Raw genomic sequence first — 26,505 nt, 5'->3', positions numbered from 1 at the left:
CCGTGCACGAGTTTCTTGAACCCCCACGAACAAAGGTTTCCTTGAACTCTGCGCGTAAAGGTGACTTTGAACCTGGGCGGCTTGGCGCAGAGCCCGCAGCACCTGACAGCGCACCTCCCCCGGGACCGCAGCGCACCTCCCCGGGGACGGGCGGGCAGGCGGGGCCCCGCGGGCCCCAATCACCATCGGTGATCGAGCCTGCCCCCGGCACCCAGCGCAAATCTGCGGCACCCGCTGGTCGCCACTGGGCACCCCGAGACCATGGGGAAGCTAGTGGTGCTGACCGTGCTGGGGGCCAGCCTGGCCCTGATCGGGGAGCGCTTACTGGCATTTAGGTGAGTGGGTATCTCGACGGGGGCGCCTTTGGCTCTCTTTCTCCGGTGGTCCAAGCTAGGTCAAGGGCGGCCCCCGAGGGCAGGCGCAGGTTTGAAACCTCACTCCTCCATCCCATCCAGCAAAGTGTCCTCCGAGAATCACTTCTGTGAAAAGTGAGCTGTCTGTCTTTCCCAGGGCGATGGGGCAGAAACGCCCACATCTGTTTTCTGAAGACCACGTCCTGCTGTCCCAGGTCACCCTCAACACTCTGCGTGTGGAAAAGCAAACTGGGGGTGGGGGGGACGCACCCGGACTTGGGGGAGGGGACAGGCCACCAGCTGCCTCTTTAGTGCTGACACAGTCACTGGACACCTGAGTGCACATTGAGAAGTACTAGGTTACAGGGCCCATCCCGGGCTCCAAGAGCGAGATCAACAGCACAGAAGAGTTGGAACACCTGCCGGTGGTAACTGGCATTTTGGGGGGATATGACCTTTAGAAGTGGAAGAACGAGAGGTGTTCGCTATTTATCCAAGGTCTCAGGGAGTCAGCATTGGGCTCCAAAAAATCTTCAAGTAGTGACACGAGGTATATGTTCCTGAATGGATCTGAAGCCTCTGCTTGCCTTCAGCTGTCTTTATATTTTTTGTTTGTTTGTTTGTTTGTTTTGTTTTGTTTTTTTCATTTCTTTTCCTAAGTGCCTCAGTCTGGCTGGGCACAAAATCACAAGCCACTCACAGCCTTGTAGATTCAAACAGCAATTCTTTATTCCCAACTCACACAGCCCTCTACAAACACGTTCTGGGGAAATTCACGTTCTCTCCAAATACACGTTCTGAATCCCAAATACTCTGGGAGCAGCCAGCCTGAGGCAGTAGGATACGCCCTATTCCCAGCAGGATACACCCTAAGCTGGATCCGCCCTAATCCAGTAGGATCCTCCTTAAACCCGGATCCACCCTGGTCCTTGAGCAGGGTCACCTTTCTCAAACATACATGCAATGTCACTGGGAATGTCCAAGGCAAGTCCATTTCCACAAGTCCTTCCTCTAAGCAACACGGGTATGCTGGCAAGGAAATTTCCATGCTGTCATTCCTACTTGGCAATGGCTCTCAGCACCTAAGCAGTAGTTGTTCTTCTCAGAGGTTCATGTTCACAATCTATTGAGATGCCTGGTGCCTGTCGGCAATACTTTCTAGTTTAGTTGAAGTGTTTATTGTTACATAACAAATGATGGAATCATAAAATTACAATAAAGTCGATTTAAGGGTTTTTTTGTTTTGTCTGTTTACTTTTTTTTTTTTTTGGTTGATTTTTGTTTTTCTTCTGGGTGGTGCTGGGTAGAGTTAGGCAACACTCTCCCACTGAGCTATAACACCAACCCTAAGGGGTATGTTTTGTAAGTGATTTAAAGATAAGTGTAGTCTTCCCAAATATTACTTAGTATTAAAAGATAAAGCCAAGTATGGTCTTCCCAAATATTATTTAGTAAAATACATAATACTTAGAAGAATGTGGAAATAGGAACCCAGGACCCCAAAATAATTTGGCTAATCGTTTAAATGGTGGTCAGCTGAATAAATTTACAGTTTTGCAAACTAAGTCAGTATAAGCTTAAACATAATACGATGAAAGCAAAAGTATGAGGTTTAACTCTTCAGAGACAAATTATATAGAAATTATGGAAGCATTTGGTAGGGGGTGGGGGTGGGGTCCAAAAATGCAAGGGCAGAAATGCAGACTTATAATAGATAATACTTTAGAAAATTTAATAATACAACTTTGTGCACTTAAATTAATAATATCATTCAGTTACTCATACCATTCAACAGTGTCTTTTATTTGGACAGCAAGTATTTACCATGTGTAATCATGTTTAGTCTTTCAGCAATAACAGTAAAGTTAGCTGATGGGGCACATTACTCATATAAAGCCCATGTTAGGGAAAGTCGTAAATAAAAGGAGTTGCCTTACTTGTTTGTTATGTCATTCATAAGCTAGCACGAAGAGTCAACCACTCCTGAAGTACCTTGACTTCTGTATTGGGTTTTGTTTTCTACAGAGAAAGAATTAATGCAACTCGAGAATTGGAACCTGTAGAACTCCAGAACTGCCATCTCATTGAGGGACTTGGTATGTATGTGACAGCACCCAGAGGGGCTCGTACAGTTTCTTGGTTACCATCCACCTAACTGAGTCTGAAAAAAATGATTTGATTCACTTACTTTTTAGACACTCGTGGTGTGGCTGCTGCATCACCCACTTTACCCAAGCTATACCATGCAAAGTCTCCAAAATACCAATATCTACGACTTGTTCTCAGCCTGTTTCCTTAATGACATATCTCTTGTGGTTTGAAGAATATATTTGACTATTCCCTGCCTGCTCTCTTGCTGATGTTCCCTCTTTCCCCTTGTGTGGTATTTTGTTCTCTTGCCTTTCTTCTGTTACCTGCCCTTAGTTTTTTTCTCTTCCTTCCTGTGCCCTTCCCTCCCTCCTTCCCTTCCTTTCCTTTTCTATTCTTTCCTTTTTTTTTCTGCCTCCCTCAGTCTCTTTGATGAGAGTCTTGTATTTCCTTCTACATTTACCTGCAAGTACCATGAGGAATTTGACTTAGCATTTACCCTTGAGAACCTCAGCCTACCTAGATGCCTTTTAAAAAAATTACTCTAAAATCCACAGTTAGATCCCCAACTTCTCAAACAGCAGCCCTTCTTTTCCCATCAACTAAAGGGTAGCTATGCTTTTTTCGACTCAGTTTTAGAAGAAGTCTATTTTACATCTCTGTTGTTTCCTGTCATGTCCCCACCCATGGCCAGATGGTCTAGACTTCTGTGTGCGGTGTCCCATCTTCAAGAGGCTTAGTTCAAAACCCAGGAACCGTTCATTTCCCCCTTGTCCTGCAGGATGCCCATAAGACTCAGGGGCACTTGTCTCCTCTGTACCCCTACGGGGCTGATCTCCTCTACTAGTCACCCTCAGGCTGTTTATTTGGGATCCAAGCCTCTAATTTTTCCTGACATGGCTACTGGAAAATAATTAAAAATCAGGATAGAATCTGCTCACCTCCCTGGGAACGTGTTCATCGCTACTTCACCTTTAGTAATGAAAGCCTTCGTCTCTGCTGCCTGAAATCAGCTACTCATGTCTTTCCTCTGAGCTCTCACAGCCCTCAGAGACTCTGATTCATTCACAGCATCTACCACATGCATTATTTTGTAGCTAACACTACAAAACAAATACTCGCTTTCACTCCCGGCTTGCAAACCCCTAAGGTCAAGGACTGTAACTTATTTATTGGTATGTGACAGGAAAGTTTATTTTCTGATATGAATTTGTATTTTATTTTTCTTGCTATATGTATTTAAAAAAAACAAAAATAAACAAAAAAAAGGGGGATTCTTTTGGTTTTGGTTTTCTATTTCTCTTCCCACTGAATTTCTATAAAGGAGTCTTCGGGACCTTGTTCTTCCCCGTCTTAGAAGTGGTTGGTTTTGCCAGCCAAAAGGCAGAATGAAAGACAAACCCCTTGCTGATGTTTGATTTTGAGAACCTGAGCCTCTGAAGGGTTCTGATGAAAAGGGATGAAAATATGTGGCTTTCTTTGAGTAGCAGCGACTCCTGCCCCCACTGTCTGACAGCATTCTGGAGAAGCGCAGGACCTCAGAAGGAGGGATACAAGGTATCCTTAGGGAGCCTAGACCAAAGACACTGTGCACAGCATGCAAGTGGCAGAATTGTCTAAATCTAAATCATAGTCCTGGCAGCGAGCAAACTTTCTGCTTGATTTTAAGAACCATCACCAAGGATCATTGCACAATCCTACCAGAGACCCAGTAATGCCTCACATTCAGTTTCCCATCAGCTTCTTGAAATAGAGGATCAGAGTTAGATTTAATTGTATTTGAAGAACAAAGAAATGTGACATTTACATACTTGTTTACTGTCTTGAGGAATAATAATCATACTTACTGCACATAAATCTCTCAAAAGACAGCAGCCTGCCGAGTTATTTAATGGGATAATTAGACTAGATGATTGCTAAGGTCTGGTCCGACTTTTAGATTCTAAAACTCTACCAAATTCCAGAAACTAAAACTGGAGTTAATATTCCAAATATTTGAAGAAAATGAGAAAATAATTGGAAGCTGGATAGAAGCAGCAGAAAAAAAAAATAATAATGTGGTGCTGCTTCTTATATCTACTGTATATATTTACATGTTATATTTGAAGAAATAAACAAGTTAGGCTGACCATGGGTCATTTGTCACTAGGACAATACCCATATACATCTGCAACTAAAAAGCTAGCTCATCAAAGGCTTGGAGCCTAAATGCACTCCGTGGAATCCTCATCACTCATCTGTAGTGTAGGTGCTGCTGTGGCCCTGTACAGAATAGTAAATCGACACCTGGGAGAATTAGGTTACTCGCCCAAAAGTCCAGAACTAGAAGGTGACAGACCTAAAGTGGGAATCAGATGGTTTTCTTCTGTGGCTTCATACTCAATATCATGTGACGCTACGTGTCTTAGTGACTCACAACACATTTTGTAACAGAAATGTTACAAAATTCTCTGATGGTAGGTTTTATGAAGTGGTGGAGAACTATTGATGGTCTTTAGGTAGAATGTAGACAGGAATAACAGAGCTCAAGGAAGTACTAATATGTGTTTTTTCAAGACCAGACTTTGGAGGTTAATTTTATATATGGGAGAAACTCTTTCTTTTTTTGTTTTCCTTCCCTAATATTCTTTCTTGGAGGAAAGACTAAAAGGTGAAATATTTCTTCCTCCAGTAAGTATACCCCATAGTTCTTTGTGTACTGTTGATCTTTTTGCGTCATGGCTTTGAAGGTCAAGGATTATTTTAATCAGGAAGTAACTTGACTGTCCTTGGCATCTGATCAAAGGTTCACTTGAAAAATAACAAGCTTTCTTAGGGCTGATATGGGCAGCCTTTAATTTGGAGCCTCCCATCTTCCCTTCCATCATTTTTTCTCCTCTGTAGCCTCCCGTCTCCAAGATTTGCTCTTACTCTATATGTTATTCCATTTGTTTTCTTAGCCAGCTATCATAACATTCTCTCCAAACAGAGGAATAATAATTATAAAACTAAGTGATGATAAATTCTGCTGTGACCCTTTCTCGGGGTGCCTATAGGAAATGAGAAAAGACATGAAGAAGATTAAAGATCATGCCAAGTCGTGGTAGGATTGATAGCTTAGAAAACAGTGGGTACCCTACTGTTCATAAGACAGATTTTTTTTTGGCTTAGCAGTGGGGTTTTAATGATGGTTGTGTGCAGATTAATGAGTGTGTGGGGAGAACTCAGAGGAGACTGTTCTGGGGCTCTTACTCCCACAGGAGCCCCTGTTGCTCATAGGAACTGGGCCCATCGTGCAGATGCAGCATAGGCAGAGCTAAGGAGGGTGGTAGTTGACGAACTGGTAGTTCTTTTATACTTCTGAATGCAAAGCACCAACTTCCTGTGCTCAACAACAAGCAACAACAACAAAAAACAGTAAATGGAACTTATTCAAAATAATTTTGAAACCTGTTGAATAAAAAAGAAAAGAAAAAAAAACCCTAGAAATATTCAACATACAAATGACCACAGAACTTTACAGAATGGTTTGGACTTGATGGACTTGATGAACTAGATGTAGAGATCAGAAAACCAAGAGCATGTGGTGGGTGGAAGCTGAAGCCATGGGGCTGGAGTGAACCATGCAAATAGCATGTGTGATCTGCCATGAGAAAGAATCAAAGATCCTGGATACTTAGGAAAGAGGTGGGGAGGAGATTAAGGTAAAACAAACCAAGTAGGGGTATGTGATGATGCCGAAGAAACCCTAGAAAAGTAAATAATCTGTGATTTTTAAAATTGACTCTTTAAAAAAAAAATTAGGGATTAACCCCAGGGTGCTTCCTGAGCTATACCCCACCCCTATGATTGCAGTTTGGACAGGACTTGATGGGGACATTTCACCTGCTCCATTTGCATCTACGAAGGCAACTCAAGAGCTGGGAACAGGAGTCCTCTAGGGCTCCTGTGGTATCTCTCTCTCTCTACCTTGTGTGGTTTCTCTGCATTCTTTCCTCTGTAGCTTTAGAATAAACATATTTCCTACATTTCAGTTCAGGGATCCCAAGATGCCTTGGGAGAGAAAGAGATAGAATTGATAGACATACAGGTACAGAAAGACCATGAGTGTGTGTGACCTTGGGCAGCTACGGCTAGGACACTTGGCCTTGGATATGGCATTATATTTGCTTCATTTTGTTTGTCAAGGCAGTTACAAAGGACTGCCTAGGCTCCAGGGGAGAGATGATAGATCTTATCTCTTAGTGGAAGAGGGTGTACCTCACGCTTTTAAGAAGAACATATGCTCATGGTATACATTGATTCTGATATTTGTAGAATATAGTTCACCAACCTAGATGCCTATTGCCTTCTGTATCAGTCCTGCTTGCTTAGGACCAGGTCTTGAGTAAATCTATCTCCTTACCATAAACCATGCCATCCCCCTTTTCATCTTGTTCTCAACCAAAATTTCTATCTTATATGCTTCTTTCCATGGGAAAAAAAATGCTCAAGAGCAGTTCTCAATGAGCTATCTGATTAAATCCTTTCAAATTCATTTCTACTCAATAGTTTATCCTAAGACCTATAGCTGTTTATAACAGAAAACAATTATTTAGTAATTTCCCAATATGCTGTATAATGATAGATTTTGGGGGGCTCAACAAGCTCAAAGAGGAGGAATGCTTCAGAGAGAGGCCCATCAGAGAACTTCTCAATTATGACTTTCCAGATTTTATCATTCAGTCTGTAGACAAGCCTTCTATGTGAGATAAAGTCGAATCTCTCAGGACATAGCCTGAAAATTGTTATTTCAAAGATAAATCTAAGATAGAAATTTATTTTCTAGTTATTTACCTTTTATCTTGAAAATGATTTCTAAAAAAAAGAATGTAGTATTTGAGGAGTCTGACTCAGGCGTTCTTCTACAGTAGCATGCCTGTGGGATTCCTGCAAGTTAAAACTCTATTAGAGTTTCCCAAGTAAATGGTTGAAAAGTCAGTGCACTTTCTAAAAGACATTCAAAGTTTGGACTAAGAGATTTATTTTTAAACCTTCATATATGCATCTTTCTGATTTTTTTCTTTTCTTTTCTTTACAGAAAATGGCTCTGAAGATATTGATATACTTCCTAGTGGGCTGGCTTTTATCTCCAATGTGAGTATATCCAGGCTGTTCTGATGCTCACATCAATAGTTGTATAGACAGTGCATTAATGTTGTCAGCGAGGGCTGCCAGATGGACCCCATACTCTCATCCCGCCTCTGGGTAGACAAGTCAACTAAAAAAGCCCAAATAGGAATCTGGAGGGCTAATTAGAACACCACAGGAATGCCCAGCTTTGACTGCCCCATGCAGGGCAGTTCCCTGTGGTCAGCTGCACACTCACTACGATCTCAATAAATGTGTATTGATTTCCATTTGATTCCCAGGCTGATCTTCAGATCTGTCCTGTTGCTGACCGTCTCCATCATTGCCCTGATGGATTGGGTCTGTTTCCGGTAGTCATCTTCTCACGAACTCGTATTCTTTTTGCTTGCTTATGTTTAGAGCTCTGTGTTAGTGTATTGAACGTTAACTCAGTTCAAAACCCTGAGCACTTTTCATCTTAGAGTCTTTGCTATTCTTTCCACGTCATTCAAACAGAAGTAGAGAAGAACCTACATTTTGTTTCTAATACCACCGTTCTGAGTTTGGAATGATCTCGAAATTATGCCAGCGACTGAAAATCAATAAACAAAACCATTGTGTCCTTGTGAAATGTTGAAAATTATCATGTATTTGTTAAATTGGAATGGGTTTTAAAATTATCATGCACTTGTACATATTGGAATTGGGTTTAAGATTTTGAATAAGTGGATTTATCATATTTTTAATGTGAATGAATTTTTATTACTAGAATTAAATGTCTGATATTCCATTTGGCCATTAAAAATATCACAAGAGAACATGAATTTTAAATCTAAACATATTTGGACAAAAATGAGGCACCTATGTAACCATGTCCTGAAATTCTAAATTCTGAATTATGAATGGTAAAGTACAGGGGAGGTCTCATTTGGATTTTAAACCGCTGGTGGTGGCATTTATGGTTGGGATTTTATTTCTTTATTTTTCTTCCAAAATCAAAAAAGAAAAGATTTTACTTTGTTGACCTAAATTTACTATTGTCAAGCTGAATTTTTAGTGTTATGCCAAACAGACCTTCAAAAAATGATGATTCTGTAGCTAGGAAATTTCTTTGCTACTAGGAAATAATGTTTGTTATTACTCCTGTATTCTTTTTTTTTCATTTTTAAAAAATTATTTATTTATTTATTTATTTTTTAGTCATACATGACAGCAGAATGAATTTTGATATATAATACATACATGGAATGTACATGCATCAATCATATTGTCTGTATACTTTTTTTTCTGTTTTCACTGTAAGGAAGCTTCAAAATTATTACTGGGCAGAAAGAAGATATTTTCATCTCAAATATTACATGAGGAATGTTAACATGAAGTTCTGAATAATGAGTCTCTTTTTCCACACTAACAAATAACTTATTCTTAGAGGCTAAGGATCATGCTCTGGTTATTTCTAATCTTTCTGTGCTGTAACACATTCAAGACCTTGTTCTTGTTGGTCTCTCCTTTTCACCCCTTCTTGCCATCCCAGATTTAGGGAGTAATTTTGCACAGTTGATATTTTTAGTCTATTCAGAGGTGCCAAACAAGATATTTTCTTCCCTGACTTGGGACTTGGCATGCTTCTCTTTGCCGGCAAGATTACTCTCCTTCACACTTTGCCAGCTAACTCCTGTTTGTGGACCTCACTGTGGTGACACACTACCTCCTCAGGAAAGTCTTCCATAGCACTCCCTTGCTGGATGAGTGTCTCTTCTATAGCCCTCCGTGTCCTCTGAACTTTAATGCTCTCATATGCCATACATACTGATGTACTTGCCTGTTGCTGCACCACTAGATTTCAAGTTTCATAGAACTGGGACTGTGCAGTGGTCATTGACATGCCCAGCACCTAACACACCCCCTGGCATAGGTGGTTACTTGAATTTTCCTGAATGCCTGGGGTGGTTAATGAGAATAGTGGAGGATTTCGATGATTGTCCACACATACCTGTAGTCTATTGTGGAAAACAAGCTGCCTGCATCTCCAGATGATGGTCACCATTTCCATGGGTTTATGGTATGCAAAGAGTTACCTTTCATCACTAGCACACAGTAGGACTGCTGCCACTAATTCTCACCTAACTTAAACAGAAAACACGGTGTGAGGCCTTTTATCAGAAGGGTTTTATTCATTGTTACACTTAATTCAGGCTGAGTTTGTTTACAATGCCTCACCTTTGACTCCATCACATCATTTCCATTTCTAGAGCACCTAGTCCTTCCCCGAGTTGGCAGTGCCCTTGTCTGTCTCCAGGCTACCAAGGTATTTACAGAGGTGTACTTGAGGTATCTTCCTGAGCAATATTCTCTACTCTCAATTTTTTCCTCCTGCAGAAAGAGGCAGAAGTTTTCTTCCTGGCAGAAAAAGGCAGCACAGTGAATGATCAGGATGATTTAGGCAAATCCTTTCTCTGCACTTCATTTTCCTCAGGTGAAAGGGGACGTATGAGACTAGATGTTCATGCTCTTCCTCTTCCAGTGCTCCCATTCTAGGAGCTACTAGGCCTGGGGACAATTGGCTCTGGAGATAGAATAGACTTGAAGATCGAATGTTATGAATGCCTGATATTGTAAGAATGGTGATGTCCTTAAGAGAAGAATAAATATCCATGAGAGAAAGAATTTAACAGGAGGATATTTACTTGGGTTTTGACAAATTGATTTTGAGCTGCCCTTACGTGGTATTTGGGAACATAAGCTAGAGCACCAAAAAGACAGGTTACAGGTAAACATGCATTTGAAAGTCATTAGTGCAGAGGAGATACCTGAAATCTTATGAATGAGACCTACCAGGAAAGAGCAAGAAGGGAAAAGAGATGGAAGAGGACAGAAGGAGGAAGAAATCCAAGGGGGGAGGAATGGAAGCAGTAGTCCTATCTCTAAACTCTCTTTGACTTTTTGACATATAGTGTCAAGTACCTCAGAGATGCAAGGAAGGAAAGATAGAAGGGCTGTCAAGTAAAATATTTTGGAGACCATTGGTAGAACTTCATGGAGACATTTTTACAGCTGGCAGGAGCAGAATGCTGATTTCAGGGAATTGAGGATTGGAGCAAATCAGGTGATGTTTCTGAAAAATTTGATGGTGAAGGGAAGAGAAATAAACATGTATTTGGAGTAAATTTAGGAGATTTGTTTCAAGGAAAGAGAAATATGGGATTTTTTTTTTTCAGGCCAAAGAAGAAGCTATTGGTGAAAAATGAGTAATACAGCAAGAGAAAGAGAGAAGTCATGATTTCTAAAGACAGGCCCTAGAGAACAGGGAACAAGCAAATAGGTGGAAGATGTCAATGTAACAATAGAAGAAGGAGGCTTCTTCCTTGATAAAAGAGGGAGAAAGGAAGAGAATGAGTAAAACTAAAGAAACTGAGAGAAAAAGTTTGAAATTGGGAAAAAGTGGTGTTATCTTTTTAGAAGAGTAGGAAATAACACTATCCATTCAAAATAAAGAGGAATAAGGAATATTTAGCAACCACAAATTTCAATTTCCTCTATAAATGAGGAAACTAAGCAGCAGGCTTGCCGAGGGACATGCACAAAACAAAGCAGTCTGGCCTTTTGCATTATAATTTGTGTCCTACCCTTTCTAAATTAAAAATGTTTCCTTATCTTGAACACGGGTCTTCCCATATCCATGGCCAATGCTGAGATGTCATTGGTAATCCCCAGATCAGATAATGGCAAGAGCTGACCATGTTGAAAACCCCAGAAATCTAAATGAATGTAGTACTCTGAAAATTTTTGTTTGGCTTTGAGATTTTTAGCTTCCACATGAAAATGTTATTTTAATATGTTTATGTGTGCATACCTATTCTCTATTTTTAATAGGGATTAAAATATCCAGGCATGCCAGATTTGGCACCAGATGCGTCAGGAAAAATCTACTTGATGGATCTGAATGAGCAAAACCCAAGGGCACAAGCACTGAAAATCAGTGATGGATTTGACGAAAAATTTTTTAATCCACATGGGATCAGTACCTTCATCGACAAAGGTAAAGCCTGAATGATTAAGGATGAGGAGAAATTAAGGAATTAGAAATGATTCATTACCTACATTCATGTTAAAGAAAAGGGCAAATGCTATACAATATTTGTAAAAGTCTAAATGTGTACAAAAACATTTTTAAACAGTGCATTAAAGAAGAAAGACTAGTATTAGGGCTCCGGTCCTTGACTCTCTCACCTATCCACTTCTTTACTTATCTGACTACCATAACCTGTCTGTATACTGTACTCAGAAATCTAACACATAAACTGAAGCCCTTTTGAAAACAATTTTGTGGCATTAAAAAGACATAAAATAAAGAATAGATAAATTGGACTCATGAAAATTAAAAACGTTTGTGCCTCAAAAACACCATCAAGATTTTTTTCTCTTAAATAATTAACATTTAGCAAGTTAATAAATAAAACTGAAAATAAATATTGGGTAAGTTATAATATTCATTAGAGTTTCAATAGTGATTCATTATTTTCTATATATAAAATGGCATTTGACACATTTTGGATTAAATAAGAGCTTTTAACTGATGGTTTGTGGCTGAGGGTGGCTTCTCAGAGAAAGGACTGTATAAAGGAAATATTTGAGAAGTTAGAGAAAAGGGTGTGAATAGAGGCATGGAAGTAGTAATATCTGTGATGTTATCAGAAAACATTAAATTATTTATTTTGAGCAAAAAAAGAAATACCATCAAGAGAGGGAAAAAGTGAAAAGAATGAAAAATAATATTTGCAAAATAATATATCTGATGAAAATCTTGTATCCAGAATACATAATTTTCCAACTCAACAACACAATTTAATTGTGGTCAGAGCCGGGTGCAGTGGTGCCCATTTATACTCCCAGTTATCTGGGAAACTGAGGCAAGAGGATGGCAAATTTGAGGCCAACTTAGGCAACTAAGCAAGACCCTGTCTCAAAATAAAATAAGAAGTGATGGGTATGTACCTCAGTGGTACAACACGTGCTTAACATGAAGGAAGCTCTGTTTAAAAAAAAAAAAATAAGGACAGAACAGAGATCTGAAGACATTTCTCCTAACAAGCTATGCAAATGTCCAGTAAGCATGTAAAAAGATGTCCACCATCTAAGTCACTCAGGCAATGCAAATTAAAATGAATTACTTCTTCACAACCACTTCAATGATAATAATAGTAATAATAAAAAGACCTTCAATAACAGGTATGGGCAAGGCTGTGGAGAAACTGGGACTTTGCTGGTGCAGCCACTTTGGAAAGCAATCTAGCAGTTCCTCAAAATGTTAAACATAGAGTTACCATTCAGCAGCTCTGCTCCTCAGTGTGTGCCTAAGAGAAGTGGAAACATCCACACAAAAACTTGTACCCAGCTGGCACAGTGGTGCATGCCTACAAACCCAGCGGAATAGGCAACTTCATAGAGACGGAAACTACATTGTGGTTGGCGGAGGCAAGGGGAGTGGGGAATAGGGAGTGACAGCTAATGGGTATGTGGTTTCTTTTTGGGTAATAAAAATGTTCTAGAAATAGATAGTGATTACAGTTGCACAATTCTGTGAATGTACTAAAACACACTCAATTTTACATTTTAAAAGACCAAATCTAATGATATGGGAATTATATTATAATTATAAAAACACAGCATAGTTAAAACATTGTGATACTTTAAAAATAGCATTCTTCAATATTATATTTGACTTGTTCATAGTTCATAATTCAAACTCATTTAAATTTTATGTATGTGTGTTTCCATTAATTGATAGAAAAAAAGAATGGTGAAACATCACTAGCAAGCAGGGCATGGTGGCATATGCCTGTAATCCCAGCAGCTCAGGAGGCTGAGACAGGAGGATCAAAAGTTCAGACAGCCTCAACAACAGTGAGGCGCTAAGCAACTCAGTGAGACCCTGTCTCTAATAAAATACAAAATTGGGCTGGGGATGTGGCTCAGTGGTTGAGTGCCCCTGAGTTTAATCCCTGTTCCCCCCCCCACCACAAAAAAAAATAAATCACTAATAGTGTCTGCATGAAGAGAAGACCAAATTGAAGAGTTATAATTCAGAATTCTTAAAAAACATTTTAATTTTTCCAAATATCTACTGGCGTTCCAATGAATTGCTAAGTGGAAATTTGCTGAGGGTGATTTTAGTGAATAAAAAAGAATGATCAAAGATTGTTTCTACACACTCATTCAACGTATCTTTGTTCAATTCCTTTGGTCTACACTAACATAAATTTGTTAATTTTTAAAATTTTTACTTATTTATTTTTTAATGTGGTGCTAGGCAAGTGCTCTGCCACTGAGCTACAACCCAGACTAAATTTCTTCATTTTCAAATAAACGGAGACCTCTAAAATGTTTGAACACTAGGCTAATAAGTAGGCTAAATAATCCCTGAAATCTTCTGTGTACTTTTTACTTGATTAACAAGCCTTTCTTTAAAAGATAATTGTGCCCAACAGTTTTGCATTGCTTTATAGTTTACAAAGCATTTTCATCTATTCTAGTTTATTTTTAAAAATAAGATCCTGGGCCCAACCTTGACACTGTGTCTTTCTCTGACCCATTCAGTCAACTCATTATAATGTTCTGGCTGATGTGCCTTTCAAATATCTCTGCAATCTGCCCACCTCTCCCCATCCTGCTGCATCAGCCCAGTCTAAGCCCTGAACTTGACTTCCCTGGATTTTCGCATAGACTCCATTACCGTACCTTCCTTCTTGTACCTCCTCGATCCATTTAGCAAGACTTATTTCTATACAAATGTGATTGTTACTCCCTTTTTAAAACTCTCCATATTGCTTTCATTACTCTGAGGATAAATCCCAAATCTCCAGAACAATCTGGGTCCCTGGGTGCTTCCCCTACACATTCTGGCATCTGTGTGCTCTCCGTCTTCACTGGATACCACTGTCCCCAGGTTCTCTGGACCAGCCAAGATGAATTTCTTTTAGTCATATCCATGCCTTAGGGTCTTTTCATCTGCTGTTCCCTTTGCCAGGAATGTCTTTTCAGCACTTCCAGCTTTTTTCCTTTTCATCATTCAGGTCTCAGCTTATATTGCCTTCCCAGGGAAGCCTTGCCACCATCTTGGTTCAGGTTGCATACCTATCATATTTCTCCTCAAAGGTCATCAAAATGATCACTAATGTAAACAACAACAACAACAACAACAAAGACACTTTCTTTCCCTCTCCTGCTATTGCTCTGTAGAAACCTCTTCGCATCTTCAAATCCAAGCTTAATAGTCACTCTTGAGTGGGTGACACTATAAATGAAGGCACTCTAGTGTTCTTTGTCTTTAGTTTATCTTTGTCTTTCCTTGTTTTCTTTAAATTATAATCACCACCACCATAAAGACACAGGTTACTTGTTCATTGTTGGACTTCTGGCACATTATCTGATGTACAGCAGGTACTCAGTGAATATGTGTTAGAAGAATAAATGGATGGATCCTGCAGGACAGGTAGAGCAGATATTAATACTCAATTTTATAGATGGATAAAATGGAATTGAGAGAAGAGCAATGAAGTGTGACATCATTTCTATTGTTAGTAACTGGCCAATCGAAAACTGGGGACCAGTTTTAATCATACATAATCCTGTATCTTACTGGGGTGAATTAGGGCATCAAGCTCTATTTAAATAATCCAAAAACCATAACACTTTTGCCTGATACTGTGCTACATATACGATGTCTCATGGGAGATTTCATGGGAGAAGATGTCCTAAGTGAACTTAGCCTGGAGCTACTTTACTGCATAGGATGGTGTTAGAGGTAGGGTTTGGGGAGAAAGAGGGGGGAAGGGGTGTTTTGTTTTGTTATGAGACCAGTGAATAGATTAACTCTCAGTTATATAATCGGTTTTCCAGAAGTTAAGTATGTTATGATTAACAGCCTATATTATTTATTAGTCCCCTACCTTAATTTTGTATTTAATTCATATGACCAAAACGTTATACATAGAACTAGGGATGAAATGAGGAGAGAGAGAACAAAAGTATCCTCACTAAGCATAACTTATATGGAAAGAGGGCTCAAGTAGAGATGCTAAAAGGGGTAAAACCAAGACAGCATGAACAGTTATTCATAATTCTGTCCAACAAGAGAGTCTGATTCAAAGATTCAACCAAAGATTGTTTGGGGGTTGAAATCCAATCCATGTTCTGTTTGCCAAGTCTTGAAACACATCTGGGTCAGACCAAAAGATTCACCTGTGAGGGAGCACCTTTCCTTAATTTGCATAAGAGAGCCCAACTTGTTTCAGGGACCCTGAGTATTAACTTTGCATCTCAGGTTTAGACTTGCTCCATCATGTGATTGGAAACTGCATTGAGGAAGGGAATAGGGAAGATGAACACATAACAGGTCCTGTAATGGGAGAATGGAGCCAGTCCTTCTAAAACTCCAGAGCTCATCAGACTTAGAGCTCCTGACGGTCAGATAACAGTGCTCTTTGAGGTCAGCTTTCTACTCTCAATTATACATTCCAAAGTGAAAACAGGTAGGTTAACATTCTTGAGGTTGGTGATACCTGGAATGGGCTAGTTTTTCTTTGACTTTCATATTTACATTCCATGTCCATTGGGTTAACTAAATGTTGTTATTGCAACCTCAGGTAGTTGACTTGTAACAGAAGGTCATTGTCTAGATGGGAAATGTTGCTTATTTGAAGGTGTTTACACTGCCCCGACATTTCTTGAACTTGTATCGTACCATAAACAATTGCCACACACATAGAAATTTCTCAGTAAAGTTTTGTTTCTTGCACTCACTTATTGAAGGGTCACCTGGAGAAACCACATCCGTGTTTATGCACCATTGTCATTCTGTACCTTCTTGTTAGTATATACATGTGAGGCTCAAGAGATCATTGCACAAATATCTGTGATAGGCTCTGCCACTTGATGATGGTGAAATTGCTGAGTCACTCCTTATCTGAGCTTCATTTCCAAAATCAAAAACAAACAAACAAAAAAAGTAGAGATTCTAGTATTTGTGTTAATTACTAATCAGATACTGTGAGGCTCAAAAACAAGATCATGAAGAAAAACCTTGCAGCAGGCACAGTGGTACATGCCTGAAGTCCCAGCTATGAGGAACATTGAGGCAGGTGGCTCACTTGAGGCTGGAAGTTCAAGACCAGCCTGGCCACATAGAAAGACCCCATCTTAAAACAAAAACCCTCAGAGGTGACCAAGTTTTAAAACAAGTCAAATAATGGTTGCAATAGAGGAAAACCTCTTGGAAAATTATGCTTTTTCTCCCATTTAGACCACACGGTGTATCTCTACGTTGTGAATCATCCCCACATGAAGTCCACTGTGGAGATATTCAAATTTGAAGAACAACAACGTTCTCTCATACACCTGAAAACCATAAAGCATGAACTTCTCAAGAGGTATAGAATAAAAGTATTGTGTACTTCTATTTATTTTGTACCTCCGCTGTATGCTTTGTTTTCTTTGATTCTGCAGGATTTCTTAAACTTTTGTTTTGTAGCATTTTTTTTTTTCTAAAGCTCTCTTAAGATTCCCATGGTGACACTGCCCAGCACCTCGCTAGAAATTACTGTGTTCAGTATTGAATATCCCTATATTTTCCAACTTTTTGAAAGAATTTTAATCCCATAAAGGTGCTCAATTAGATTCCCAGCTCTAATTTCATCCTCTTTACCACAGCAACTCAATACCTTCCATTGTGCTCTCTTTAAACACCTACTCCCTTCCCCAGTTGTCTGGGTAGGTTGCATTCTGTGAGCCTCACCCACTGGGTGTTATAACCAACCTCCAGATGGGCCATTTCTTTGTTCAATCAGAGCTTTCAAGTAGAATTTGAGAAAAGCTCATAGGTACTTATAAAATTATATCTATTAAGAGTTGACTGTGTACCAGACATGATTTAATTTAATTCTCTCAACAGCTTAATAGCTTTTAGTCATAGGCATGAGGAAACTGAGTCTAGTCTTGAAGAAGTTTTGGGATAGGTAACTTTCTCAAGTTATACAATTTAAAGCTGTCTTAACCATGGTGCAAATCTAGATCCATCTGAATTCAAAGCAAAGTTTTCAATTGCAGCAATGAATGTCTTTCTCATTACATTGAGAAAAATAGGTGTTTTTTTTTTTTTTTTTTTGTGGATGGGCTACCTATTTCAAGTGTGCTACAAAACAATGAAGAATTTTTCTTATGTAAAATAGGCTCAGTGGTAAAAGACTGGTTTTAAAATAATAAAGGTTGACTTCTCCATGAGACAGAAGAACAAGGAAAGGAAAGGAAGAACTTTCCTCTCCTTTGCTCCTTTTCTCAACATCAATTGTGAATTTCTCCCTATGGAATTTGAAGGCAATAAAAGCAGAGGCCAGAAGAAGTTAGAGAAGTTGAGGTTATTAAACTTTTCCCACAATGCATTGGGCAAGGTTCTGAGCCACAGTGGACCAGGACTTTCACAGGGTCCCTGGGAAACTGTGGACAAGGAACTTAGTTGGTGATTCAATTTTCTTAATAAAATGAGAATTCTCTCATTGACCTGATTTATCTAATTTGTGGATTGTAAGGATCAAATGCAATAGCAAATGAACTCACAGGAAGAGTTCAAGAAAGCACAGCCTGAAGAAAAAAACCTGGTATGTGACCACTTTATTAGGGAGCTCAATTCCAGGATGCACATGTCAAAGACCCACCTGAAGCAAGACAGGGAGAATGTTATGAGCTGAATCATGTTCAGTAAAAGAGATAAGGTTGAAATCCGAATCCACTGGATTGCAGAATATGGAGGTAGAGTCATTGCAGATGCAATTAAAGGGGAAGTCATACTGGAGTAGGGTGTACTCTTGGTATCCTTGGAAGAAGACAGATACACAAGGAATGCCAAGGACTACCAGAAGCTGAAGTCAGCAGAAAAAGATCATTCCATAGAAACTTCAGTGGGAACATGGCTCTGCCAGCACCTGGATTACAGACTCCTAACCTCCAGAAATGTGAGGCAAAGATTTCTGTTGTCTTAAGCCATCCAGTTGGGTAGTACCTTGTCATGACAGCACTGGGAAACTTATATATGGGGAGAACTGTAGCAAATCCATTTTCAATCCAGCCTCTGCTAAATACAATGGACTGCTTGAAATGATAGGCTTATCTCTAGTAAGCAACATAAGCCTCATTTCAGAACAATCGGGCAAAGATTAGAAAGAGAAGAGCTTATCCACCCGCCTCATCTCTCATTAGTCATAGGTTTAAGGGGTTTTACCTCCATGACCTTCCCTGTTGTGCATATGCAAGTCTAGTCGGGTGATATCCTGTGCTCCGATGTCATGTTGGAAGGCCAGAAGTGGGAGGCAAGAGGCCCACAATAGGCATGGGGTAGTTAGGCTCTCCCTGTGGGGAACCTGTCAGGTCCCACACAGAACTGGTTGAAGTAGAGCTCTGCTGCTAGAACAAGGCAGGTAAAGAGGAGTATGAGAAGTACCCTGATATCCACACAGACCAAGTAAGTAAAAGGGGCAGAACAGAGAGCTATGGAAACAAATTGTGAAGGAATTTAATTTATGGTGTCAGGTAAGACGTTAACATAATTTATGGTGTCAGACAAGGGTTTTTGGAAGAAGGATCCTGTAAGCTGAGACATGAAAGTTGAAAAGCCTAATGACCTTGGAAAAGTTATTATACTTCAAAACCTCAAAGAATTTCCCAATTCCTCCCAAATTTCCTGTCCTAAAATTTAATCTAAAAATCTTTAATCTTTCTTTTTTTTTTCAAGTCACTATTTTTTTTTCTTTTTCCAAAATGGAAGTGGTTTTACCATCTTTACTGGTTGTAAGCATAAGGCTTGCTCCAGTTAAGAATTTTAATGATATTGCAGGTCAAAAGAAGGAATATCACCTGCAACTCATTCTATTCAGGGAAAAATATAAAGACCAAGATGGATTCTGTTGGGATATGATAACAGGAAGAAAAACTTAGGCTCAGGCTCAAAACCACATAGTTTTGTTTTATTTTTGTTTCCTAACTCCTCATGCTTCGTACCCAACGTTGCTGATTAAGGGACTCAGTTTCATACTGTTCTTATTTAGGACTGTAGGAGGATCACAATTCTCTATCATCAGAAAAATTGCTCATTACTATGGAAACATAACTGATCACCCACTGGCTCCCAAGGTCTTCCATCTGGAAGCCACAGATATTTCATTTCATTGGCCAAAGCAAGTCATATGTCTGTGCCTAACTTCAAGGGATGCAAAGTCTAATTCCTAAAGGAGCAGAACCATGACAATTATGGCTGCTACAGATAATCATTATCCACACTTATAAGTCAATAGAGTTTGGAGTTTGAGGTTTATTTGTATATTTTCTTTCTTTTTACCAAAAGAAATGGAAGGTATGGTGAGAAAATAATAAATGGCTTAAAAAAAAACTATCATGGCAATGCAAAATCATGTACTTTTTGTGAGATTCTTGTAATCCATAGTAATTCATGTCTACTTTTTGAAACTGAGGAACATATTCATCTTTGTTGATATTAGCAATTTCAGCAATAATCAGGATATTCAAGTACTCCATGCATCCCTCCACCTTTTTTTGTTTGTTTGTTTGTTTCTCTTTTTAGTGTGAATGATATTGTGGTTCTTGGGCCAGAACAATTCTATGCCACCAGAGACCACTATTTCACCACCTACTTCTTGGCACTTTTGGAGATGATCTTGGATCTGCACTGGACTCATGTTATTTTCTACAGCCCCAAAGAGGTCAAAGTGGTAGCCAAAGGATTTAATTCTGCCAATGGAATCACAGCCTCACTAGACCATAAGTATGCGCTCTTATAATTTTTCTACCCTTTGCCCTTGACATTTTGCCAAATTTCTTCCCTTAAGAGGAAATTGTTTCTTCAGGCTTGAAGAGTTAGTGTATGAATGGAGGGATCAGGTGTAGCCAGGGTACACACTAATGTGTAATCTCAAGCAAACCATATTTCTTGTGCTTCAAGTTCTCTCTTACTAGAGGAGGAGTAGCATTAAAAAAAAAAAAAAGACTCCTTCTTGTTCCAAATTCTTACATGGCTTTAGAAATATACTTTTTAATACACTGTAAAGCAGAGTAAGTGTGCAATTCTCTTGTCCCTGATGAGGCTAGAAGGTATTTAACCATTAATACTATGTCCAGTTACCCAAAAGCTCTCATTAGAGAAGGAGGTCCACCTTAGATTGGGCATTATGATTATGTAATTTTCAGAATTACTGATTAACAACAGTGGACTGTTCAATGACTAATTTAAGCAGCATGAAATTTTATGAGGAAACACTCTTTATAAGCATTTTTAAAATGAAGTGGTCTCTCTCTCTCTCTCTCTCTCTCTCTCTCTCTCTCTCTCTCTCTCTCTCTCTCTCTCTCCCCCTGTGGTACTGGGAGATTGAAACCAGGGGTGCTTTTTCACTGAACTACATCCCCAGCCCCCACAATTGAAGACTTTAAAAAAGAGAAGTAACAAGAATATAAGAAGATATAAATTTGAGATAATAAACAGAGATGATTTTAGTGGAAAAATACCTCTAAGTATTTTTTCACTTTCAAAAAAAATTATGATTGAGCTTCATGGTCACCTGAGACTTTTTTTCAAGCGCTGGTCTTTCTGTAGTCTTATAAGAGGTCCTTTAACCTCTACTTGAGGTAAGGAAAAAATTGCAACTCTTCAGAATGAAAATTGAGCCCATATATCATCTAAAACACCAGTTTTGTTATTTCATATTCAAAGCCTGTTTTAAAACATTTCAAGAATATTAAAAATACCACTTCATCATCTTCTTTTACTGTAATTTAGAAAGGCATCTCAGTGGTACTTCAAACTAATGTGAATGTTTATATCTCTTCTCCAAAAAAGGAGTTAGTGTCATATCTCATTACTACTTGCTCAAATGTAAATTTTTATTTTCTTTAAAGGTATATCTATGTAGCTGATATAACAGATAAGAACATTCACATACTGGAAAAGCATGATAACTGGGATTTAACTCAACTGAAGGTAAAATACCCTAGCTTGCCCTACAACATGGCATGCCTAACCCTCACACTCCACCCAGGTGTGTGCTCCTTGACTGAAGCATCTATGACTATTTTAGAGCAATGCTGGTGAGACTGTGCTTTTGCTTTGAAAGTGAAATAGCAAAGCCAATGCCAGGTTCAAGTTTCAGGAAGAACTTGTGGGAGGTGGGGAGAATAGGAATGACACTGAAAATTGTCTCCACAACTTCTTCTTTGTTGATAGGTAATACAGTTGGGCACCTTGGTGGATAACTTAACTGTTGATCCTGACACTGGAGATATTTTGGCAGGATGCCATCCTAATGCCATGAAGTTGCTGAACTATAACCCTGAGGATCCCCCAGGGTCAGAAGTAAGTGCTTATATTTCATTGAGCTCACAGGTAAAGTTGCAAGAATGAACAATTTATTGAGGTGATGTGGGTCATACTTGATGTTCCAAAACTGAACAAATTCTACAAACGAAAAGTGTAGAGATTTGGGCAGAATAGTCCTTTCACATCACCAGGTACCAATATAACATCAATGCCAGGCAACGTATTTCATCCTTGCAAGGGTTTGATTTGCTGCTGGGAGTAATGAGAAAACATGAGCTTAATTATTCATATAGATCCAAATTGCTGTATAGTGTTTCCAACCAAAAGGTAGACTCTGAAAAGGTCCTCTGTTTAGGCAAAGAGAGAGATGAGTATGGAAGTATCTTCTTTCAGACTCCTTTACATGAGACTGAAATAAGAGTGTTTAAATGAAAGTCTCAAAGTTAAATGAATTTTTGCTTGTAGATACAATCATGTCAAAGAATGTCTCATTTTAAAGGTTTTATTTGCATTATTTTTTTTTTAAAAATCTCTTCTAGAACTGAGATTGTGGCTCAGAGGTAGAGCGCTCACCTAGCATGCGTGAGGCACTGAGTTTGATAGGATTTCTGTGAACAAGGCCTGGGTTGATGCCAATCCAATAACCAGGACACAGTTTTGAGAAAAAGGAAAAAGATTTTTTGCTTTGCTAGCAAATGAGAAACACAGGGAACTCTAGTCCCAGAGGTGGTGATTCTGCTCATCAAAGGGAACAGAGAATTTTTAAAGAGGTGATTCAAAGGCTACATTCCAGGTGTTCCCTGATGGTAGAGGGAAGAGGGTTGAAATTCACTTGCTAGTTTGGGAAAGAGAGAAAAGGGGGGAGGGAAATGTCCATTTTAAAATAAGTCTCAGTGGCAGAGCAGCAAGGACTATATTCAAAGCATGAGGTAGACCACTGTTAAGAATATTAAATACAGAGATCAGAATTGACCTCATTGAGAAGGTATGGTTTTGAGAAAGATACAACATTTGAATACAGGTTTGGGGAGTTAGGAAACTGAGATTTAAATCCTAGCCTGGTAATTGGCCCAGTGGGTAAATTAGAACATACAATTACTTCTGCTAAAGAATATTGCTGTTTTTCAGCTAAAATTGTTTTCTTTTAAATTAAAACATTAGTCACTGCTTCTTAAAAAGAGCACCAAGATACAACTATAATGTAGCAATAAAAAAACATGGAGAAAATATAAAAAATTAAAAATTTAAAAATAAAATAAAACAACTGGGGGGGGGGGGGAAGGAAGCACCAAGAAATATAAAAAGAAACTAAATTCCAGCCTGAGCTTCAGATCTGAAGAATCCTTACACTGAGCTAGCAAGCTATCTTTATTTCAGGTGTGTGTCCTGTGCCCGTGCCACTCCCGCCCAAGTGACAGATATAAGTAACTTTGTGACAAAAGTCCAGCCACAACATCTGCCTTAAGGAAGTGCAAATAGAATCCATAGAATGATTGCGAAGGAGGATCTTTTTTCCCATCTCTGTTTTCAAGTTTGAGCACTTGTTTATTTTAGACAAGGTTTATTTCTCCACAGTTGCTGACACCCTTTCCTTTCAGTAGAGTCCTTTTTTTTTTTTTTCTGTGTAAAATCCAAGCTTGAGTGAGTGCTGTGTAATAAACTTGAGATGAAGTTGCAGGATCTTCCTTAAGATGAAACAAAACAAAACCCTAAACTCTGTTTTAACAGGAGGTATCTATGTAGACTCTTCACTCACAAATTTCTGATTGTTTTCCTTTAGGTTCTGTCATGTTCTGCTTAAATGAACTTTATCCAGGCTGTTTGGAAACCCGAGTGCTTATTTATTTACTGATTAGCAAAGTTAAGGATGTTCACCCTGAGGATCAATAACAGCACTAGTCACTAATATATTAGGTGGGATTCCAAAGTAGTCTGCGTTCTTTGTGCTCCCTAGCCACCTGGAAGATGTGAAGGGGTCCAGCCATGATGACTACCACCTACCACCCCCATACCAGATTGACTTCGGTGGCCGACTGGGGTTTCCTTTTCTGTTTTGTCCCATGTTCTCTTCCTCATGCTTTAGGATCAAAGGCAAGACCCTCCCCAACAGAAGGAAAACCACTGCCCACTTGCAAGTTAGATAAGAGTGTTCGCTGGGTCTAACCTCCTTCTATAGGGGACGACTAAGCTACCACCATTTTTCAAGCTCTCTATTGAATAATTTGGCTAATGTCAGATAAGCAATCCATTTTATTACCTAGATATTCTTAGGACATTAATGCTATTGTCAGAAGATGGAAGATTATTTAATATATACAGATTTGAGCCTATTAATTTCTGAAAAAAATTTTTTTCCTAGTATATTTGGAAAAGAAAATATCACTAGATAGCCATTTGCCCATATAATATACTAATGAGTGATCTTGTCTTGACAGGTACTACGCATCCAGAATGTTTTGTCTGATCAGCCCAGGGTGAGCACCATCTATGCCAATAATGGCTCTGTGCTTCAAGGGACCTCAGTGGCTTCTGTATACCATGGAAAAATTCTCATAGGCACAGTGTTTCACAAAGCTCTCTACTGTGTACTCTAAATTTCAGGTATTCTAAAGGATCTACATGTTTGATGAAAGTAAACCTGCCATTATATAATAAGTTGAATTGTAAACAAATAATACATACCATCAAAGGTGTGCCTTGCTTTTCTTATGGCTAGAGGTGACAGAACAGAGGTTGATTACATAACATCCACCAAATCTCAAGCCACCTTAATGACAGTCCAGCTAGAAGTCAGACTGCTCCACTCTTCTTCACGCATCCCCAATATCATTCTACAGTAAAATGCATGGGGTGTGGCCATGGAGGGCTCCAGCTCATTTATAGCCCCTTAGGATCTGTGGAACACAATTGCCTCCTACAAGCTGTGATATTCTGAGTCTCCTGCAGTCCAGATCAGGAGAGAAACTAATGTTCAAGCATTTATAATTCCTGTTCTCTTCTTCCAATTGTGTGTGGCACCAAATGCTACTCAAGTGTCCCAGTCTACAGCAAAAAGCAAGAACTGCATCATGAGACTACCCAAGGCCCTGCTTGAACGTGCATTCTCCCCAGTAGACACACAGGGAATCAGATTCTGGGAAATCTGACAGAGCAAAGCCTCACTGGCTACCTTAGGGCAAGGACAGGGGTAATGTATTTACCTGTATGAGGTCACTATTTGTGCCAATACCTGTATTTCAAGTGTTCCTGAGCTGCTTGACTCTGAACCATGAGATGAGATCTCAGGGCACTTGTTTTCCACTGCTCTCAGCTTGCTCTACAGGTTAATTCAATAAACACTTATTAAGCATCCTCCTACGGACTTGGCACTAACATCTCTGAAAAAGTCACATGGTTCTGATCTAAAGTCCTATCTTAAGAACCAATCCAACCTTAGTTTGATAACAGTAAACACAAGCATCCCTTTCTTGTTTACAAAACAAAAACCAAGACAACCTTTGACAAATCATTAAAAAGAATCAGTGCACTCAAGCTCCTTATTAAGCAGGTGGTTGGTTGATGTTTTTTTCTCCTCCCCTGGGAATGGGGAGTTGTGGAGACCTCTTTATATCCTAAAGAACATTGCTCAGCTAGACGTAAGTTTTGCTGAAAAATTTTGTAGCAGAGTAGATGGTAAGACTTTGTAGTTTTCATTAAGAGAGGAATGGCCCAGCATAATATTATAGTGAGTCATAATATTTTAAGTTTCAAAATCATAGCCACCAGGAGACACAGAAAAAATAGAAATTAAGGGCATATATACAATAATGTTTATTTGTTTGTTTTTGTCCCTTATCCTCACACCCACTAAATTACATAGCTTACCGGACTAGGACAGAATGTAGAGTATCAGCACTGAGAGGACTAAGAGAATTGAGATATCGGTGGGTTCCTGTCAATTGACTCTGCCCTGCCTTCTCCCCAGTTAGGAAAATCTGGGTGATAAAAAATCTCCCCAGAAGTTTGAGGGATCTGATTTCTGAAAGTCACTATGTCCTTCCTTGGGCAGTATTTGGGGGAAGTAACAAAGTCCTGGGGTTCCCCTGGGACTAGTCCAGTGCTAAAGCAGATAAGAAATGCCAGTATAGTTCACTTGGCATGGCAGAGAAGCTCTGAAAAAGCATCACAACATTACCTGCACTCAGATTGGCACAGAAGCAAGCAAGTTTCCATGTGCCCAAAAGGGAAACGGGTATTAGCAGAGAGAGAACTAGGATCTATAAAGGACTTCCTATCAGGGCAAAGATGGGTAGGCATTTGATTAGAGTGAAGACAGGAAATTAGATGGTAACAACAAGGATCAAATGTCTCCTATGAAGCCACAGCTCCACAAAGCCTCCTAGGATTTAGACAAAACTCTAAGGATTGGCAGGGAACTGTGGAATTGTCTTATAAATTGATTTCTGCAGCCACTCAGTATGGGGACTCAAAATTAAAATTACATGAGGCTACGGGGAAAAAAAAGTAATTTCTGATATACTTTATGGTTTTAGCTTTTTCAGAGTTGGAGCAGTACAGAGGAGAAAAGACAGAAGTCTTTAGCTAATGGACACATGGTTGCAA

At 39.2% G+C, this 26,505-nt stretch overlaps 1 protein-coding gene across 1 annotated transcript; it reads left to right on the top strand.

The window, feature by feature from the left end:
• Pon3 (paraoxonase 3) lies at positions 1-26,262 on the top strand. The gene is made up of 9 exons (XM_026391506.2): positions 1-335; positions 2,379-2,449; positions 7,501-7,556; positions 11,403-11,568; positions 16,831-16,957; positions 20,158-20,358; positions 21,486-21,567; positions 21,811-21,939; positions 24,339-26,262. The coding sequence occupies exons 1-9, from the start codon at positions 262-264 to the stop codon at positions 24,495-24,497; spliced, it is 1,065 nt and encodes a 354-aa protein (XP_026247291.1). The 5' UTR covers positions 1-261; the 3' UTR covers positions 24,498-26,262.
• Positions 26,263-26,505: the final 243 nt, after the last annotated feature.

Source organism: Urocitellus parryii, chromosome 3 (genome assembly GCF_045843805.1).
Source record: "Urocitellus parryii isolate mUroPar1 chromosome 3, mUroPar1.hap1, whole genome shotgun sequence".
NCBI lineage: Eukaryota > Metazoa > Chordata > Mammalia > Rodentia > Sciuridae > Urocitellus > Urocitellus parryii.
The sequence above is the reverse complement of the archived record's forward strand: the minus strand, read 5'-3'. Positions and strand labels throughout refer to the sequence as shown.